Here is a 21,605-nt window from a genome sequence, read left to right on the forward strand (position 1 = left end):
AGAGGGGAATGGGCCTGGGGGCCTGGCCAGCCCGGTGACCAACGGGCTTTATCTCAGGAAAATCAAGACAGAAGCTTTCACCAGACCCTCACAGGTAAGTAAATATTATTAGCACCTTTAGAGACAGGCACTGTTTTCAATAGGCACAGAACGAAAAAATAGTACTTGAAAAATACAGTTGGAATTCACCAAGAAAGCCCATGCCACGCGTTACTGCTTTTTCTCATTACAAAAATACCCATACCCTTAGATGTCAATCAGTTAAACATAAATCACCAGATACAGTAGAACACTACTCAAGATTCCCAGATAAAACATGCTTTATATTTTAAAAATAAATTAAGAGACAAATAAGAACCAAAAGCTGAGGAGAAAAGTATGTCGAGTACATACATAGATATTTCTATTGAATACTATTTACATATTGTTGCTATATACTTAAGATTTCTTTATTCTTAGGAGTATTTTCACAAAACCAAGTATTATCTCTTCTTAATAAGTCAAAACTTTGAACACCAACAATTTGCCTTTCTGCTTCTTTTTCCAAAGAACGGACATTATTTATGCAGCCGGCACTAGTCGAATAAGTCAAAACATTAACCTAAACTGTCCCTGTATTTGATTTCTTTTTTTTTTTTTTTTTACAGCAGATCTGTTTTGGCAACACAGAGGTATATCTTTCAAACTGTTGCAATCCTACAGTATGTGCAAGAGGAGACACTAGAGGATTTCTTAAAATCCTACCCTAACCCAACAGTGAGAGAATCACAGACACCCATTTCCTTCAAGACACAAGAACAGATTCAAGGGGTAGCCCATTAAAAATGCTGCTTTTTCACATTATTCCAGACGTTCATCAGTAGAATGGCTCTGCGTATCTATTTCACAAAGAGCACACAGACACACGGTGACCACCCCAAAGATGCATCCCAGTCTATGTTTCCGACATAAAGTGCTAAGAGGTGCGTGGGGGCACCGGGAGTGTCTTGAGCCGTCAGGGAAGATGCCCGCACCCAGGCCAGGCTCAGCCCTCGGACTTCCTCTTGGTTTCGGGATGATCGTCTGAGGAGGCCGGAGGCTCATCTGGGTCGTCTGGGGTCTCACCTGTGACCGCCAGGAAGATGACCTTCAGCCACTTCTGTTTCAGGTCTTCGCTGTCGGCGGCGAAGCTGTGCACAGACTTGGACTGGGTCAGCTTGAAGCTGTGAGGCAGGTCTGCACTCCGGGGCAGGCTGTCAACCACGTAGCCCAGCAGCGGGATGGTGGCCTGGGCCCTCACATCCTGGGGAGACAGGGTGCATCTGGTGTGGGATGGGTGGCCGGCAGGGTGTGCCCTCTTGGACTGGTTCCCAGGACTCCTTCTCTCCACCACTGGCCTATGATGATCTGCTCCCTGAGATGGCATCCAGGGCCTGCCCTGCAGCACTGCCAGTGTGGGCTGTGCAGGAAGGAGGGTTGCACTAGGCCTCAGAGGCTACTTCTGACTTTCAGAGAGGGAGCTCACTGAGCTACTTGCACAGCACAACAGGGAAGAGAGTAATAGTCATTGTGTATGTAAACCCATCATGCTAATGGACAGCCTCATTACCATGGATATTTTAATCTGGTGATTCATGGCATCTGTTTATTTATGGGCAAGTCAAACAGGGTAAAATGTATACCTTCACAGCTTCAGTCTACCTCTAAGATAAAAAGGCCCACCAGTCCTTAACTAGATAGACTAGATATGTCAGATCCAGCTAGAACATTCCATTCCCAGACAACACACATCAGTGTAAGCTTTTTAAGGACAACATGGTCTGTGGTGTCTGGTGCCGGTTAGAAGGGGGCCTCGTGGGGCTCTTGTTCCTAGGGGCTCATTACAGATCCTGCTCCCGGAGTTCTTAAAAAAAAACAAAACTGTTGGCCCTCCCTGGTGGCGCAACAGGTTAAAGCACAGCACTGAGAATCTAAAGCAGCTCTGCATGAGTTCGATTCCCGCCTGCCCCGGAGGTGACCACATGGCATGGCAGACCTCTCCTGACCCACCCCCTGCCCCCCTCAGCAGTGTACTTCGTCAATCTGCCTGTTCTGTTCCCCGTTCTGTCTCTGGTGAAGCCTCTCACTGCCCCTGAGCCTCTGGCCTGTACCCCAGTTCTGTATGCACAAATAAATAAAATCTTAAAAAAAAAAAAAACTGTTAACCCAAGACTGAAATTCCCTTACTCTCAAATTCCTTTGACTTTTAGGCAATCCATCCTTTCAAGGAAAAAAAGAGACTTAACACTTTCCTATCATAGAACACAGGTTCCTCCTCCTCCTTGCTTCATCCCCTTCTTAAGCCTGCTGCTTAAGAATTCACCACCGCTCAAACCCACTGTATTAGAGCAAGAGAAGGGGACAAATGGCCCACCAGCGAAGAAATCCCTGCCACACAAGGGCTTGGTCCGTGGCCTCATCCCCATGTGCTGCAGAGCCGCACTGAGCACTGCACGTGCTCACCCCACATGGAGCGGCAGGGGGAGAGGTGCCACGTCCACACATCCCCCCCGGGCCTGACTCTGCAGACAGGTGTGCTTAGATACCTGGGGGGCGCCGTACATGTACAGCACAAGAGGGTCTTGTTTGGGGATCACACACCAAGCTTTCTGCCAGGGCTTGGACTTCTCCATGTATTGAAGAAAGCTGCACACCACACTGTTTCCAGACACTTCTGCTGATTCAATCTAGGAAAATGCAGTGGGAGTGGGAGAGGGAGAAGGAAGAGGGCAGGCAGAGAACATAAGATGAACTGGGTAAAGGAGTTCGGCTTAGAGAGCAGTCACAAAATACATGTTTACATGAAATGTCTCCCAGGAATGTCCAAAAACGGTCCCCTAGAATTGTTACTGAAATGCCCTCATCTCCTCTGTTCTAGCCTGGGAAGTCTTTTAGTGTCTTGGACTCTTTGCATTACCAGATCTTGAACTGAAGCGGTGCTGAACACTGAACACTGAGAAAGTTGCTACTTTCATTATCTAGGAGGCTCAGACAGGAAACAACAACCCTCCCCAAATCCCACATTAAGGAGCCCCAGCTATGACTGGAGTCTGAACGCAGGGAACTTTAAAGCACAACTCACTTGGGTCACGGACCCACGAATGCAGTGGCAGAAGTCTCTGCCCTAGCACCTGCGTGGAGGCCAGCATTTCCCAGCTGCTGTGTCTCGGGAGGGCCATTTACAGTTTCCTGTCTTGCTCCCTAAAGTCTAAATCTTGGTCTTAAATCATCAGCTAAAGGGGGAACACACACAGCCACTGGATGAGCAGTTTTTAGTCAACACACTGCAGAGTGACTGGGTGGCTGCTGTTTCTTATACTCAGATGCTCAGGGCCCCCCCGACAGGGTCCCCCATGGGACATCACAGGCTTGCGAGCCGTGTGACCAGGTGGAAGGAGTAGCAGAAAAGTCTACAGCAGCCTGTGCGATGAGGCCCAGCATACAATGTTGGTGTTATTTTACAAAAAGACAGCTGTGAGGTTTGGAGTGGTTTGGAGATAAAGCTGGGTCTTCTCAGAGGGAGTGTCTGAAGCTGCGGGCGGGAAACAGCAGCCTGGGGTCACTCTAACCAACTACCTGTTTTTGCATAGTCTGGGAGCTAAAAATAATTGCTACAGAAAGAACATCTGAAATTCATTCAATGATCAGCACCAGCGATGCTGGGCTCTAGTTGAGTGAATGTTCTCTCCCTCCTCTCCCAAAGGATTCCATTTTTTTACTGGCAAATCCAAATTATAAGACATTATATTAAGTTATTCTATTTTGAACTTTGTCAATAAAGATTTGGGCACATTTGTTTTCATTCCTGTTATATAAGGAATTATAGCCTCAGCTGCCTCTTGGTGGCAAAGACTCAAAGTTTCTCTCTGGCCTTTTACGGGAAAAGTTTCCAGACCTTTGATCTGGAACTCACAACACACCAGTGAGTCTGCAGAAAGCAAGTATGTGTGTGTGTGTGTGTGTACATGTATCTTCTACTTATAGACAGATTTATTTGATTAAATGAAATAAATAAGCATTTGATTGCTTTCCCCAAATACAGAAAACTAGATGGAAATTTTTATTTCACAGGGAAAGTCTGAAACTTATGGCTTAAAACAGCCCCATGGGGCTGTCCCACCAGCTGCTGCAGGAATGTGAGGATGTGCTGGCGTGGGGGCCTGTCTGCTTGGGAAACCCCACTTTGCTCTACAATACAAGTCACCCCAGACCCCTGATAATTTCAGAGTCATCTGTTAGTTTGTGGATTCAGGGATCAGCCTCAGCTGAACCTCGACTGCACAGTGCTTTTCCAATAAACAGAAATGACTTTTGTATGTTTATATAGTGTCGATGCCTGATGAACACTCAGGGCCCAAGAGAGTCCTTCCCGTGACTACAGACACAAACCATGGCCCTCAGGTATCCCCGCTCATACAGTCTCCAGGCTTTTCTGAACTCTGTCATAGAAGCCTTCTGCTGTGTCTTATTTTTTTCTACCATCAGGATCCCAGGATGATAAACTCATTTTTAGATACAAACTGACTACAGCTGCCAGCATTTCAGGGTCTGGATTTATTGTAAAACAAGTGACTAGTAATTAAATGATAGTTTTAATGTGATTGATTGGGCACGTTTTTTAGGTAACAATACTTTCACATAAGTTGGAAAAATTTCAGGCAGTTTTTTTTTCCAAGCTGAATATAAGACGACACAGAGGAAAGTGATCCTACTAAAAAATATGTTATCTATCCTAATTTGGAAGATTCTGGTGTAGTACCACAAGCTACCACCAAAGGCAGCAGGTCTCACGAGCAAGTGCCCAGCAGTGACCCCGTGCCTTCCTATAAAACCAAGTGTGTCCCTTCAAAGTTGGTGACGTTAGAGGTACAAGTTTTGCTGATCATTTCCAAATGGATAGATACTAAGGAAAATAACAATATACACCATTTGCATTCTCCAGGGTTAAAGGACAGTTCTCTGCTCTTGCAGAGAAAATCTAAAATACAACTCTAAAAGGCAGCTGCTATTTAATATTTCATACCTCTAAAATTCCTTTCCTTTTCTTTTCTTCACTGTCTGTGAACCCACCACATATGATCTGAAAACAGTCTTTACACACTTTGCTCAGTTTTTTTCCATCATATTCAAGGGGGACCTTGTAGTCAGAGCACTTCCAGCACACCACCTGCAAGAAGAAATGATCATGGGGAGTTAGAGGGACTCACAGGGCACCTGACCCAGGTTAGTCAGAAGTGACAGCAGGTGGGGGAAAAGTTAGGTGCTGAGGAGAGACAGGCCTGAAGTGGACCCACAGCTCTGAGGCTGTGTTGGTCTGCCGGCTCCGCTTCCTGGCCCTGATGGCAGGTGCCTCGAAAGGCAAGACGAGGCTTTGCTTCTACCCGCCTAGAGATGTTGTATCAAAACCACCCCCAAATGGCATCTGCGCTCAGTGCTCCCCAGACCTGCCCACATTCTGCCCCCTTCACCTGCCACCCGACCCTGTTCTCTCCCAAACCCCACAGATTCACCAGCTTAGTCCTGCTGTCTTTACTGCCTCCCTCCTTCCCTCCATCCATCCATCCACTCAATCATCTACCCACCCACCCAACCATCCAATCGACCCAGTCATCCATCCATCCTTTTATCTGTATTTTTTAAACCTTTCTGCAGTCACTGAGCTGACAATGTACTTGCGTGGACCTTACAGCAAATAGGTTTGTCCTCCTGTTTTTGACCTTTTGCCCCTGGGTCTCCACTCACACATCTGCAAAGTGACCTTCCATATGGAGCCAGGTGCTCTCTTAAAAAATGCCAACTTGGGCCCTCCCTGGTGGCGCAGTGGGTTAAAGCACAGCACTGAGAATCTAAAGACGCTTCCGCATGAGTTCGATCCCCGCCTGCCCCAGAGGAGATCCACATGGCGTGGCAGACCGTTCCTGACCCGCCCGCTGTTCCCCTCAGCAGTGTACTTCGTCAATCTGCCTGTTCTGCTCCCCACTCTGTCTCTGGTGAAGCCTCTCACCGCCCCTGAGCCTCTGGCCTGTACCCCAGTTCTGTATGCACAAATAAATAAATCTTAAAAAAAAAAATGCCAACTTGTGGAAAGCCCATGGGGATTACAACTGAGATGGAAAAAGGCACAAAATGATGTAAAAATAAACATATTATTTTTTAAAAAGCCAACTTGATGTTTAACCTCCTTCCAAGTCTTCCCTTTGCTCTTGGGTAAAGGACAAGCTCTTAAACATGCCCACAAAGGCCTGCCCACCTCATTCTCCTGGCCCAGTCTTCAGACCACTGGTCCTTGGAGCCTGGCAGTGCCAGCCCTTTCCCTCCACCCCGCCTCTGCCTCCGCCACCTTGTGACACTCACTTGGTTTCACTTCCTCAAGGTAGGTGTTTCCACTTTCAGAACAGACATCACCTCCTCTCCCTGTGTGACTAAAGATTCCCTGCATTTTTTTCATGGTGGATTATAGATCTCAATCAGACACTGTGGGATCAGTTCACTTGTCTGCTATTAGGTGATAAGTTGTCCCCGAGTCTGGGAGCCCATTGAGAGCCTGCGCTTGCATGACCCATGGCATAGAAGGGGTGAGAAAGATGAGTCTGAACCAAAGGCTCTAATGTTTTGCTCCCCAAACATGCAACCAACACTAGGCAAATGCCAGTGAATGAGCAGTGGCTGCACAGATATGAATAATTTCTTAGTGGACGGCAGTTTTTCTTAATTATAGGATAATTGTTGGAAAACTGTCTAAATTAAAAATATTCTTGTTTTCTCATGCCTTTTGCAGCATCATGGATGGAGCTGGAAGGGATCATGCTTAGTGAAATAAGCCAGGAAGAAAAAAATACCGGATGGTTTCATTCATAGCAGGAGTATAAAGGACCAGGGGAGAAAATAATAATGATAATGAACAACTATATACCAGACATTTCAAGAGGGTGGAATGAGGAATAGGATAAAAAACGGGGGTGGAGGAGGAAGTACAGGACTATGGTGATGGCACAGGGGTGAAATGGTGATGGGAAGCCCATGGGGATTACAACTGTGATGGGAAAAGGCACAAAAAGGTGATGTGAAAATAAACCATTTAATAATAAAAAAAGAAGAAAAAAATCAGCAAAAAAAAATTCCTGTTTTAGGAATTTCTATTCTCAGAGTAGACAAAGTGTATTTAAAAACTATCAACATTCATATGATTTTTGGTTTATGTTCAAAACATATAACATCCACCATACTAGCTGTTGGTTTTTTCCAAAATTACAGTGAAATTACTCTAGGCTTAGCATGAGTCATGCCTGCAGCTTTAGGTTCTTCTAGGTGGATATTTTATTTTTAAATCATATCGAGGCAATTTGACAATCCACCTTCGCGCACACTTTTAAAGGCTTATTTACCTAAGGCAAGTATGTCAGCAACTGCAGTCATTTCAGGAAAACTCAATAACAGGATTTTAAAGTCTTAAAACGAGGGAGCCACTGTGTTTGCTGTTACACTCTGAAATCCATTCTGTTTTAGGCCTCCAAGAGCTGCCGACACGCTCCCTCAGAGGCTCGGCACCTTCAGCAGCGCAACTGCCAGGATGATGTGCGCTCAGGTTGCGTCTCTTCAGGCTTCCTCCAGCTCACATCTCCCTGCCCCGCCTTCACTCTCAGCTGACAACTCGCCCCACTTCAGTGATCTAGAGACACATCAGATTGGAACTCCCTTGCGTCCACCACCAAGTCAACACACAACACTTCAGGCCAGGCCCATCTCCCCACATTGCCTTTGTAATGACGGGAGACGCCCTGCGCCCCCCGAAGCTCAGGCCCTCACGCCCCGACTGCTCCAGTTCTCCAGGGCACCATCGCCGTTGGTTACGACTCATCTCTCACCCCTCTATGGCATGGCTCATGTCCTCCTGCAGCTGATGTGTCTCTCTCAAGCTACATCCTTTACTGGCAGCTGTACCGGTCTCTGTCCATCTCTGTTCATTTTTGCAAGTTTCAGTTCAGAATCTCATCCCCTGTGGGTACCTGGATTGTGGTGTGTGTGCTATGTGTGTGTGTGTGTGCGCACGGTGTGTGGTAGATATAGTGAGTATGTGGTATGTATAATGTGTATGTAGTGTAGTGTGTGTGGGGTGTGGTATGTGTATTGTGTGTGTGTGGGGTGTGTGTCCATGTACACACATAGAGAGCCTCTCTCTCCTGTGGGTCAGACACAGAACCTCTGCCATGTGCAATCAGGCACAGCACAGCCCCGGGAGCACACAGCTCAGTTACCCCTTATTTACATGCTCCCCACTCAAACGCACCCCCAAGGGCTGCTCTTCACCTCCTTTCCCAGGCGAGATGCCTCTCGTCTACCCAGCATCAGCTTAAATGTTGGCCCCTCAGACTGGCCTTGTTCTTTCTAACTATGAGTTGGTATCCTCTGTCAGTCTCCCTGTGAGCCCAATCTGCTTCCTGGGGTGGTGGCAGTGGGACAGCCATGGGTCTGCTGACCAGTGTCTGGCTCTCCAGGAACATGTGAGCCCCCTGAGCCCGGATATCTGTTTCTTATCATTTTTTTTCTGTAGGATGCAGTCTATTGCTGTGTTCATTGTTGTCAACAAAATAAAGTTAGATTAAGGGATTTAGTGAATAATTCTGTTTCTTCCCAGCCTCCCCTCCCCTCCAGACACACAGGTGTCCCAGGCCACAACCTGGGAGCCCCACTTACGTGTCCACAGGCCCGGCAGTGGTGCCGCCTCCTGGTCAGAGCATTGAAGGATTCCCTACATTTCATACACATGGTCACCTCATTATCTCGGATCCACTTGGGGGCTCGCTTGCCTAGCTCATCAGTCTAAAAAGGAAAGAGGGTATTATTACCTGCCATTAAAAAATATATAAGGGTGGCTCTCCCTACTGGCACAAGGGATTAAGTCTCAGCACAATGAAGCTATCAGCAGCCACTGTGGCATGAGTTCAATCCCCAGCCAGAATGTTGACACACATGGCACAGTAGACCTCACCTGTCTGGCCTGCTGCTTCCCTCAGCAGTGTATTTCAGTCAATTCCGCCTATTTTGCAACCCATTCTGTCTCTGGGGAATCCTTTCACCCTCCCCCATCCACCTCTGGCCTAGTCCCTAGTTCTTGGGTGCATAAATAAAATAAATCTTAAGAAAAAAGCAGAGAGGCCTTATGGCCTAGGGTTAAGTCTCAGCACTATCACTGAGGCAGCCTGAGTTCGATCCCTGGCCAGGGAGCTGACCCACATGGCACAGCAGACCTCTCCTGTCTCTCCCGCTGTTCCCCTCCGCAGCGGATTTCAGTCAATTCACCTGTTCTGTTCTCCACTCTGTCTCTGAGGAACCCTCTCATCCCTTTTCCTGAACCTCTGGCTTTCATCCCAGTTCTTCTACACCAAAAAGAAAAAACACCTTTCCAAGGTGATTCCTACCCTTTCTGAGTCAAGACTCAGAAAGTGACATAAAAGGTTCCAAGAAGCTTCAGTGTGAAAACATACTGCTGCTAGCTAGACTGGGGGGTATGAGGCACTGTGTAGACAGCACGGCCTGGCTTACCGAAGGAGACAGGCTGGAGAAGCAAGTGAGGAGGTGGGGACACTGCAGAGCAGAGAGAAAAGAGTGTAAAGCAGAGGTTTGAATTCCACTTACAGAGACCTCAGAGTGCACCTCGTTATCCTTTGCAATTGCATTTCTGAAGGTTTCGTTTCTCTGATGGAAAGCATCAATGGTCTCTTGAAGGGCCTAGAATGGAAATGGAATTCGAGGCATAATGAAAGTATCACCTACAAGTCAATGGGAACAATTGATCAGGTAAACATCTGTGATGGGAATCGCCTTAGAAATTAAATGACCTTGTCTGAGGACACACGTGAAACCAGCACAGTGACATGTGGGCATGTGTGTGTCCATGGCCAGAGGGCACGGGAGACAAAAAAACGGAAACAGAAACCAGGCTTACCTTGATCCACTCTTCTTTATCTTGCTCAGAGCTAAAACAAAACAAAATTAAGGTGAAGGCAAAGAACATTCAGGAGTCGACCGGTGACTAAAACTATGCTTTAATGTTGCTCCAGCTTTCTGAAGCGCTCAGGGATGTTTGGGAAGGAGTTACAATCAAAACGAAACAGAATTTCTGGCAACTGAACAAGTAAATTCCAAAATAGGTGTTTAAGACCAGCCACCTACTTGGGTGCACATGGCCTTTGATAGGAGGGTTTGGCAACCCATTAATTAATAACTAAAAAGCCTGCCAACAATGAGCCAGACTGGCTTTGGCCTCCATATACAGCCTATTCCCATTGTAAAGGCCCCCAGTCATGGCCCATCATGGAAAGGAAGACAATTATCCCTCAGAATCTCTAGTATCTTTGCCAGGCCTCAGGGAGCTATTTAGCATTTCCTGGGATAAACAAGCTAATTTTATTTTGCTAGGAAACTTCAGGCCATTCCATACACAATCCATTATAGATAAGGCAAAAAGGAAACATGTTTAATGCCTACAGGAAGGAAATTTCACAGATTAATGGACCCCAGTATTTAATACATTTTCTGTTGGGCAGAATTTTCCTTGATAATCGTCAAGTCCCCAGTTTTCCTGTTGCAGCAGGTTTTTTTTTTTTTTTTTCATCTCTTTTGCGAGAAGCTTATAGAGCTGGCTGATGTCAAATTAAAAAAATAATCCCTTTTACTTGACTCAGGACAAAAATCTCCAAACCAAGAGACTCTGGGAGCTGTGGAGAGCAAACTACCCTTTTCTCTGTGTGTTTGTCCTTCAGGGCTAACCTGAAGTTTGAGCAGGGCTGAGTAAGGCTGGAGATGGGGTCCCAGACACCTCCCATCCTCCCCAAATTTGTCCCTGAGCGCTGAATGTTGGGACACACACCTACCAAGTAAGATGCTGCTTACTGGTCACTGGGGGACCCCTGGACCAAGAACCAGCCTCCCGGGCTCCAAGTTGCCCCCCCCCCCACCCACAAAAGAGCTCTCCTTCCTGCTGTGACTGCCCCTCCAATCCCCATCAGCCATTTTGCCCTAGAAACAGTCATGAACTGCATTTAACCTTTTACAGACAGAGAACTAGCTGAGCCTGCAGAGTGGCTTTTCATGATCATGGCAGAGATTTTTTATTCTTTAAATAAGAAAGCATGTATTTTTAACATCCTCTGAATAAAAATGATAAGAAACAATACTTTCTATTCATCCAAAAATGGAAGAGGAAGCAGAGGGTGAAAGGTCATTCTTGAGGCTGACTCACCCAGAGAGAAAAGCAGAAGGCTTTCTTCACAGTTGCTTTTGAGTCTTTTAAAAATATGTACAAAAATATACCTGATTTTTGTTTCCAAGCAACCCCTCCAACAGCCTGACTTTCTGGGACCTTCCAGGCCTGTCTCCATTCTTGAAAAAATAATGGTGGGTGGAGTCCGGAAGTCTCGTTTACCACAGAAACTTGTTTTGAATTACAGCAACGAAATATGGGGCAGGAGAAATGTAAGGAGAACCAGCTGCTTCTATTTCTCACAGGAATGAAGCCAGGTTTAGATAGTGTAAGCCACATGTTGACAATGACCCATGCTTCTGGAACTTTCTCACTAAGCAGGCCCATCGTATGGACTGGCCTGCTGTGGGGGAGGGGGTTAATGCTCCCCTGCAGGGGCCCCAGAGACCCCGCTGAGCTCTCTCCTGGCATCCAGACTGCTGCCAGCAACGCCAGCAGCACCTGCATCCTTCTGCAGTATAGACAGAACTCTCTGGAAGACAGAAGCATGGACAAGCCCATCAGGGCCAAACGCAGGGAGCAAGCTCCGGATCAGGGACCCCCACACATGTGTGTACACCCTTCCTAAGGTGTGCAGACTTGGCTTGAATCCCACCACAGGAGGAGACCAGGCCTCCAAAGCCAAAACCTCAGCTTCCATGGAAAGCAGGGGCCGGTCCATGAAGCCTATGCCATGCACGACTCAGGGAACATTGTCTGTGGAAAACCAGAGAACTACATCTTCTTTGGACTTTCCCTATGTCCTCCACAAAGAGGTTTTCTCCAACCTCCCTGACTGCTCAGGCAAAGTCCTGCTAACACGATTTACTGCCTTTTGAAAGACTGAAGTTTATGTCTGAGGAAGTTCCTAGGAAGAAATACCAGGAGGAGTGCACCTGGGTCATGAGATCTTAGGGCTGGATCAGAGCAAGGAGCAGAGGGCTCCCAGGACCCCAATTGGTGGCTGTAAGGGACTGGAGCCCTCAGAACTGGTGGGGACTTGATCCTCTGCTGTGTGACCTTAGAAGGATCCCACTTTCTCCACATGTACCTTTACAGGGCAAATGAATGAGGTGCACCCCATAAAACAAGCCACACTGTCTTACAGGTTGGCACAAGAACTAACACCAGGGACTACAGAGTCCACACCTTCTTCCCAAACCTGTTTCCATGGGGACAGGCTAGCCAGAGTGCCATCCCTCCCTGTCCCACTCAACAAAGCATGTAAGAGTCTCCCTTCCCCTAAAGTCCTGGCTGCTAGCAGTCACAGGAACCCCAGATGTCCCTTCTGCAGCCTCAACTGTGGCTTTTCTACCCTACCTTTTCCCACGTTCTCACCATCCGATGCCCTGAAACCCCACAAATGCAGGACAGGCCGGGAGGACAGACATAGCAAGCATAAATATCCAGGACAGAATAATCAACATCAACCTGAATCTGGGAACCATAAGAAAGGGCGGAGGGAGGAAGGTGGAGAGACCTTTTCCTACAGGACTCAAAACTCTGGTTTGACTGCAGCAGCTGCATCCTATTAAGCCCCACCCAGCCTAGCGTGCCCAGCACTCCTGCCACAGACCAGTGCGCCTGCCAGGCACGCGAGGAGGGGATCCAGGGAAAAGGTGCAATCCCTGCTTGGCCCCACTGGCTTCTAGAGGGCTGCGCATTCCCGGCCAAGGCTGCGGGGCCTCCCTGTCCCACTGTTTGCTCTGTTGTACAGCCAGTGTGCCGGGACACCCCTCACCTGGCCGGGACATCCCTCACCTGGCTTGCAGCTCCAGCGTCCGCTCCTTCCCAGACACCTGGAACGTGTGTGGGTATTCCTCGTTGTGAGTCTCAATGATTTTCATTCCATCGAGGCCAACTCTGTTTCGAACTGTGAACTTGGAGCCCACCAGGCTGAACCTCGGCACACAGTACAGCAGCATGTTGTTGAACTGCAGGGCAGAGCAGGTGTTAGCTATGGGCCAAGGACTGGAAACATTGTCACCGCCCCCCCAGGTTCCAAGGCATTTCCAGGGACCATCAGGCTTTCCAGGTAAGCAAAATGGTCGAAGTGCTACAGCTTATGCTCAAAAAGACCATATTCTTAAGGTTTTGACACTGTATTTGTGGTTGGTTCATAAATAAATATCTTACTGATTCTATGTTATTAAGGAAATGAATGTGATCAAATTCAGCAATAATTTAGGAAGGGCCTCTGTTCTTTTCAGAGAGGCCCCTGGTCAGGGCTGCTTGTGTGTCTGTGGGAGGAGGTGAGTGCAGGGCACCCCACTACTTCACCCCCACCACTCCTGTCCCCTCCCTCACTCCTGACTAAGATCCTTCTGGCTCCAGGTACCAAAGTTCTCAGCTTTCTAAGCCAAAGCCCTAAACAGCACAGTTTTTAATTGCTGTGTCTCAGAGAGCGAGTTTACAGATGCAAGGAGAGAAGAGTAAAGTTCAGTGTTTATTTATTTTTTCAGATTTATTTATGCTTACAGAACTGGGGTACAGGCCAGAGGTGTGTTGGGTGAGAGGATTCACCAGAGACAGAGTGGGGAACAGAACAGGCAGACTGACAAAGCACACTGCTGAGGGGAGCCGAGGGCAGGTCAGGAGAGGTCTGCCGGGCCATGTGGGTCAGCTCCCTGGCTAGGGATTGAACTCATGCTGCAGTGGCTTCTGAGAACTGCAAATTGCTATGCTTTAACTCACTGCGCCACCAGGGAGAGCCCTCAGTGTTTATTTTTATCACTGCTTCATGTCAGATTTAAAAACAGCCACATCTGAGCTTCATTATATCAGAATAAAGGGGGAGATAGCAAACGAGACCCCACATAAAAACTGAAGTCGTTGTTTGATACTGGATTCATTTTCTATGGTCCTACATCTTGCTTCAGATTTGATTGTGTGTGAATTAACAGAATTGTGGACAGTTTCTAAAGATGCTGTGCGCAAAATCTACTTTAAAATGAAGGGCTTGGTGTTGACCTGAATCAGTGAGGCCCAGTGCCTTCTCCATCTCCAACTAGCAGTCCTGCCAATGGAGACCCAGCACAGACTTGGGGAGGGCATTAGCTTGTTTTTGAATACAACTTGCCAAAGGATGAAAGCCTACACATTTGGGCCAGTTTCTAAAAGGACCATACCCATCTTGACACTTTGCATTTTTGGTTTTTGTTTGTTTGTTTATAATTTACTTTTACATATTTTGGTGCATTTTTCCATCTCAGTTGCAATCCCCTTGGGTTTCCCATCACCAAATGACCCATGTGCCATCACCATAGTCCAGTGTATTTCCCTCCCCCCATTGTTTTTGATCCCATTCCCCGCTTCATCCCCACAAAATGTCTCTGGTATATAGCTGTTCATCATTATCATTATTTTCTTGCCTGTTCTGTTACACTCCTGCTACATTTTTGTTTTTTACATCATTTCTAGGATTACACATATTTTCCTAAGAGGAGCCACTGGGAACATAATCCTACGCCCTCGCCTTACACAGCCTCTTCGGTGTCTCAAGACCATTGCCTGCAGGACAATGGTAGCTCCGAGGACTCTGGAGGGAAAGGGTCCCATCCTGCAGCTCTCTGTGGGCTCTGCACCGCCATGAAGATAAGGAACATCCCTGACAACTTAAAACATTTCAAAGCGCTTATACACAACACTGCCCACTGTTCTCGCGCTGGTAGCAAATTTCTCACCAGCTGTTCCCTGTACCCCCTTTTACAATTTCTTGTGACTGGGGTCATAGATCTCATGTCCACACTGGACAACATAGAAATCAAAGGGCACTAATGGTTTCTTATCAGATGTCGCTCAGCACCTCATCTCAAGGCCACCTTCAGAGACGGGACACTATGTCTTATCATCCTTGGTTTTCTGTGTTCCCGAGGTAGGCAGCCTCAAGATGGTGCTTAGGATTTAGAGGCTGGAAAAGAAACCCTGCCCTCCCAGACCAAGGTGGTAATCTGCCCATATCACCTCTTTCACCGCCTGGCTCAGGAGGGAATGTGGTCAAGGTTGGGCATGGCTGGAGCCAGAGGGCCACAGCACGCTGGGCAGTACCAACACTTCTGAGACAGCAGCTAGGCAGCCCTGAATTTTGCTAATGGGATGACAAAAGCATGTTCGGGAATAAAGTCTCTGAGTTATCAGATACCTGTCCTCCAGTTTGGCCAGTGCTTGATGGTTATACAAACACAAGAGGGCCACACATTTGCCTTTATATTTATACCCATACTAGATAGCAGTCTGGCTTAGAATCGCATTTCTCTTCCCTCTTGCTTCCAGAACCACATTCCCCTTTGGCACAATGACATTCTTACCAAGTAGGACTTTGTCTTCTAAATGATCAACACCTACGTATTAATCTTACATAATCTCATCACACCCTGATGCTTGTCAATGAATACCACTTCTTCCTGGAGGGAAAAGCGCCTGCAGGATATAAAATCCTGCTTACAAAGCAGACACCATACATAAAAAGTAGAGCTGCCAGCCCTGCTCCCTGCATGGAGCAGACACTGCACTGCCATCTTCTCTCTGGCTTTCTGCTGGTACCCACTGAGGAGGTGACGGCAACAGCTGCACCAAGTAGAAGTGTTTTCCCTCTGGTGCAGAGCAGCCCCTTCTGGCCACCGCTCACGAGGGGACACTGAGCAGCACTCAGCTGGCAAGGCAGCTGTCGAGGTGCTGGAGGAGTGCTAAAATGCAGACATTGAGAACTTAGAGAGAACCCTCTTGATGGCCAGTGTTTCCAACTATTTAAGTCTCTTAAAATGTGTTTACTGGACTGAATGTCTCACCCCCATTAATTTCATGAAGTTTATTTGAGAAGGCAAATGTATATTGATGCCCTTGTATCAATTATGCACACACACATATATACATACATACACACACACATATACACAATTTTGTATCAGGTATAATATCACTGTCCCCATGTTCAAAGTTCAGTAAGTGAGGAGAAATCTGCCTGTTACAACAAAAGCAGAAACAGGACTCTCGATGGCCTAGAGCAGACACTCCTGGGGGCCTTGCTATGGGGAAATTTGGGGATTTTTAAAAACTTGCAGATGTGGCTACTTAAGGAATAGCTATGAGCCAGCAGGGTGCCCACATGACAAAGTCAGAGGAAGTGGACTGTCAGGGAATCAGTTCTAAATACAACTGGCCTTGCCCACAAATGTTTCTAGACACAAAGGGAAATAAAAATAGGAATTGCGGCATTTCTGCATATGAAGAAAACTGGCAAGTGGGGATTAGGTGTGCTGGAGGGGAGGGGCTGTACGAACTGGGGAAAGGGGGCGAGGGGTGAGCCAGCAGGACAGGACATGGGAGGCAACACTGTGGTGTCACTGCAAGACAGGCATGTCCGCAAACACACTGCGGTGTCCCCAGGCCCCGGCCAACATCCTCCAGACTGCTGCTGTACTTGACTGGGTTGAGGTTTCATCTAAAGCTATTTCCAGATTTCACCTACAACATTTTACCTCTGAAAACAATTTCAAACATAAAAATTGAAGCCAAGACAACTTCAGACATGGAGTAAAGAGTTTAACGGTAGAAACCAAAATGCCAAAATGTGGCAGGAGGAGGAAGAAAATGAGCCCAGCCACTAAAAGAAAATGAAGAGGAAGAGGAGAAATAGGCTTACAGGCATTTTGCTCAGACTAGTATCTTTAACGTGTGGCTTCAATGCTTTGAAATCTCGCTGTCTCTGGAGGGACAGCAAGTTACTTTCGGAGTTACTCAGTTCCTAGCCAAAATGAACAACTTGCTCACGAGATGTTTGTTGTGTGGAAACCAAACACTCCAGAGCCCACCCCTCAGTCTCCTCCTAGACTGAGTTCTTACAACCTGGACCAGCATTCTCCTGCCCTCAGCTTGCCTGGGACAGGTGCAGGACACAGCCCCACCACCCAGGCCTGGTGGCATTATTTAAACTAGCCAGTCCTCTGCCTGTTTAGCCCACAGCATGCCCACATGCCCAGCCCATCTGGCAGGGACTATGAGAGGTTTCTGCCATGTTTCAGACCTTTGCCCCTCCCTCCTGCTGGACCTCAGGGCTCCTGTCACAAGCTGTTTATTCATGCCAGAATCATTCAAAATAACCCATAAGTGGAAACAATCAAAATACCCATCATCAGGTATATGCATGCAACGGAATATTACTCAGCAATAAAAGGAGCAAAATACTAATACCTGCTAACTGGATAAACTGTGAAAATACTGTTAAGTAAAAAAAAAAAAGCCATTCAGAAAAGGCCAATACTGAATGGTTCCATTTAAATTAGGCATATGCAGAGAGGCAAATTCTGTCATTAGCTTTTCATTGGCAATCCCCTGCTGAGTTACTGGCCTCACCATACCTGAAGAATAAAGCCTATATTTTGAATAAACAGATCTTTGAACCCTGCTATCCTGTTGTAAGTCCTTGATTTATAGTTAGGCCTCTGTATAACCTCTAAAACATCATGTACTTCTGTCGAGTGCAAATGAATATTTTCATAGCCAACTTGTACAGGAACTGTCCATTTTTAAAATGATTGAGCTATAACTCACATACCCTACAATTTAGTATAGCTTGTAAACTATACTATACAAACTGTAGTTGTATACAAACTACACAAACTATAGTTGTAACCATCATCACCATCTAATTCCAGAACATCTCATAAATCTGACAGAAAACCTGCCCTAGACAATTACCCCTTCTCCCCCGCCTCTCTGCATACGCCCAGTTCTGGGCATTTCATATGAATGGTAGTTTTCCACGTAACAGTATTTTCAAAGTTTATCTAATTAGCAGATATTAGTATTTTGTTCCTTTTAATTGCTGTTTAATATTCTACTGCATCGATGCCCATGATGCAAAATACCCATCAGGGGTATTTTGATAATTTCTACTAGTGGGTTATTATGAATATTTCTGGCATGAACATTCACATGCAAGTTTTAGTTTTGATGTATGTTTCCAATCTTCTTGAGTTGTACACACTTGGAGCAGAACTGCTAGGTTGTATAGTAGCCAAATATACTTTTTTTTTTTTAATATGAGACTTATCCCCCTATGTATGATAATTAATGTCCAGACATTTTCCTTTCTAGGGAGGCACTAAGCAGAAGACAGAAACCACTACACCCTCTGTGAGAACACACATTAAGGGTGGGGTGAGATGACCTGTCTGCAACACAGTCAGCTGTCAGCTGCCTGCTGAGATGCCGCAGCCCCAGGCAATCCCTTAGCCAACCGGTCTGTCTTGACTCTAAGGAGAGCTAACAAGCTACTGAGCCTGTACTCAGTGCAAGTAAACTGTTGCTCAGCCTCAGCTATTATGACTACCGATGAAGAAAGGAACTAAGATCTAACAGAAACTTTAAATACAATGGCCTGAGCCCCAGGAGAAGCTTTCCCACTTGAGGTCAGCGCAGGCTTACTGCCTTCTCCAGGCACTGAGGGGAGGGCTGGCGCAGTGGGAGGGCAGCACATCCAGCTAAGCTTTGCAGAGACACAGCAGGCAGGAGTTTACAACCTACAAATATTACGAGCAGGGACAGAGGGCATCAGGACAAGAATGGTGGGCAGGAAATTGCATCTGGCAAAGTGGCCAGGAAATGGCTCCCATTAGCCTGTAAGGGTGAAAGGAAGGGGAAAATCTGGATCCAGGAGGGTTTCAGAAAGCCCTACCCTCCGATGGCTCTTTAATCAGTGTTACTGAAATTAATTACAGGTAATTAATTTTTCCCATGGGAAAATGGCAGAATTATACTTAAAGAGCTGAGTGCTCGAGAGAACGTGGGGTCACAGGGAATCCTGACAGGGTAGAACAGACCAGGTGAGATGGAGCTGAATGTTTCGACACCCGAGAGTTCACTTTGCGTGATCTGCTGCACTCAGGTACTTACCAGGTACAGGTAGCGTTCCTGGGCTGATGTGTTCCGAGCTGCAAGCTTGAGGATCTGCCCTTCTTTTATGAGTTCATTGGAAGGGTTGACAATGTCTTCTTCTTCTCCCAACATCTCATAAATTTCTATGAGTTTCTTTAGGTTCTCCTAGGAAATGCAAACAAAACACAGCAACATCAAATACCAGGAGGTTTCACCTGGAGCCTTAATTAATGCAGAGACCTTAGCTAATGTCTGGCTACTTCAGAAAGGATTGGGCGTAAGTGTTACTTTGGTGTAAAATGCTTCAGATATGAGCAAATTAGAAACTGGAGGAGAGGGGAGAGAATGGATCTGGGTGACACCCGACATCCTCTGAACCTTCTTTCTGGCTCACTTGCAACTCCTTTGGGTTCAAACCTGTAGGTGGCATTGTGGTGTCTACTGACCACACATACATAGAAGATTCCTGGCTCCTTTGAACCACTTACCATTTTTCTTATTGCACTGTTCGAATGGCTCGCTGCTGTAGATATAATTTCAAGTGATTCTAAATGGGAAGAGAGAAAAGCAAATAAATGCAGTTTGTCCTCACCAGGCCACTGGGTAGCTCAACACCCATAAGGAGGAGCCAGACGCATAGCAAACAGCGGGCCAGTTTTCCTTTACAAACTGGGTCCTTTCAGTTCATTTGTAAAAGGATTTCCTAGAACTTGAAGGGCTGTTTCCTCATAAAAATTCAGACCTAATGATCATACTCGCAGATTTCAGGGACATGAAATCTGCAAGGACCTTCTACCACAGCCCCATGTCCCCTAACCTGGTACAAGGCACACTGCCAGGGTTTTAGCTATATTACGTCAAGTAAACCTTACTCAGTCTTAAATGGAAAATACACGTGCTCCCTCTGGCAGGTGGAAGGAATGGAGACACGGCTTAGCTGTGGTCACTCCACTCTGAAGTGTCGTGTGAGACCTTCAGACTTGAAGCTGGGCCATGTCTCAGCAGCACTGATCACCTTTCCAGTTCTATGCGTCACAGAACCATCCGGTGTCACCCACGTCCCTTGGGAAAACACAAGCATCTAGCCGGGGTCAGGCAAAAGGGAGCCCTCAGGGCCAGTGGTGAGAGTGGGTTTGTTGTGGGGCAGGCAGCAGTGAGAGCCGGGCAGGTCTTTGTAGAGGGTAGGTCGGAGCTCCGGCTCGGGAGGCTCTCAGGCCTAGGTCTGGTCCTGCTATTTCCTTTCTTTTCTCTCGTGTGCATAATGGCCTGCTCAGTTCTGTCACCGCAGCAACCTCATCACTCCTAGACCCAATTTTCTACTTTTGTTCCACTGTGGAACAGAAAGTACTTTTGGTGCTCTTTCTCCTGCTTTTAGGGCTCTGACGTACTTCTGTGATTTCCTTAGAATTTGAGTGTCAGTAGCGATGGTAAAACAAAGAAAGGAGATAGGGACCAACCAATGTTGCCACTTTCCTCATTTCTGACAGAGGCACTGTAGAGAAAGGTCATGTCTTTGCATTGGAAGGGCTGACTCTTTATTTGCATTTTGGAGAACCATCTCAATGTGAGCAATTCTGTCAGTTTCCTAGAAGACCTAAAGGAGAGGGTGACAAATTGGACCAGGTGGTCCTGCACCCCAAAGCAGAGGCCAGCTTGAGGGGTGCTGGTGATAATCCCATCTCATCCCACCTCTAAAACCAGGCAGCCAACCAGGTGAGCAGAGAGGAGTGTGAAGGGTAAATGGGGGAGGGCAGGTTAGGACAACCCTAAATTCAAGAAGGACAGAGAGCAATCCCCAGCCAGTGGCTCTAGGAGGGTGGGAGACACATCTCAGGGATAAAGATTCAGGTTCACAGACAAAGTTGTATTCTGGGTCCTCATTCCATTCCCACAGTCACTTCTAATAAAGCCAAAACATTATCTGGGGAAGTAACAATGCTCAAAGCTTGTACACCAAGCTAGGACCTGTGAATACCAAGCCATTTTTAGTACATTTTCATGACAGCTAATTGAATTTTTTAAGGACATGAGAAACTAAAGTATTGTTGGCACTCAGAGCCTTAAAAACACTTTCATTTTAACTAGATCACTACTTCACACCATGCACAAAAACCAACTCGAAGTGGATTAAAGAACCTAGACACAGGAACAGAAACCATAAAATACCTGGAAGCAAAGATAGGCAAAACATTGCAAGACATTAACCTCAGTAACATCTTTGAAGATACAGTACCCAACGCAACAATAAGGAAGGAAAGGATAAACAGATGGGACTACATCAAGTTAAAGAGCTTCTGTACAGCAAAAGAGACATCACAAAAGATAAACAGACATCCACTGGTAAAAAATTTTCTCACACAATACTAACGATAAAGGATTGATCACAAAGATATACAAAGAACTGATGAAACTCAACAAAAATAAACAACCCCATCAAAAAATGGGCAGAAGAGCTAAAAAGACACTTCTC

At 46.6% G+C, this 21,605-nt stretch overlaps 1 protein-coding gene across 3 annotated transcripts in view; it reads right to left on the bottom strand.

The window, feature by feature from the left end:
• Positions 1–626: 626 nt before the first annotated feature.
• Positions 627–21,605, bottom strand: part of FGD4 (FYVE, RhoGEF and PH domain containing 4) — a 56,302-nt gene continuing 35,323 nt past the window's right edge. For 2 of the 3 annotated variants that reach the window (XM_004676525.2, XM_012720511.1), the window contains exons 8-16: positions 19,624–19,682; positions 19,154–19,300; positions 13,022–13,194; positions 9,965–9,995; positions 9,655–9,747; positions 8,713–8,838; positions 5,042–5,185; positions 2,565–2,705; positions 627–1,282 (exon numbers count right to left, since the gene is read on the bottom strand). In XM_004676525.2, the coding sequence (XP_004676582.1) occupies positions 1,025–1,282; positions 2,565–2,705; positions 5,042–5,185; positions 8,713–8,838; positions 9,655–9,747; positions 9,965–9,995; positions 13,022–13,194; positions 19,154–19,300; positions 19,624–19,682 (1,172 nt within the window). In that variant the 3' untranslated portion in view covers positions 627–1,024. The remainder of the gene's footprint in view (positions 1,283–2,564; positions 2,706–5,041; positions 5,186–8,712; positions 8,839–9,654; positions 9,748–9,964; positions 9,996–13,021; positions 13,195–19,153; positions 19,301–19,623; positions 19,683–21,605) is intronic. The other variant, XM_012720512.1, reaches the window with a different exon arrangement.

Source organism: Condylura cristata, unplaced genomic scaffold, assembly GCF_000260355.1.
Source record: "Condylura cristata isolate star-nosed mole 26May11 unplaced genomic scaffold, ConCri1.0 scaffold00004, whole genome shotgun sequence".
In the NCBI taxonomy this organism is placed as follows: domain Eukaryota; kingdom Metazoa; phylum Chordata; class Mammalia; order Eulipotyphla; family Talpidae; genus Condylura; species Condylura cristata.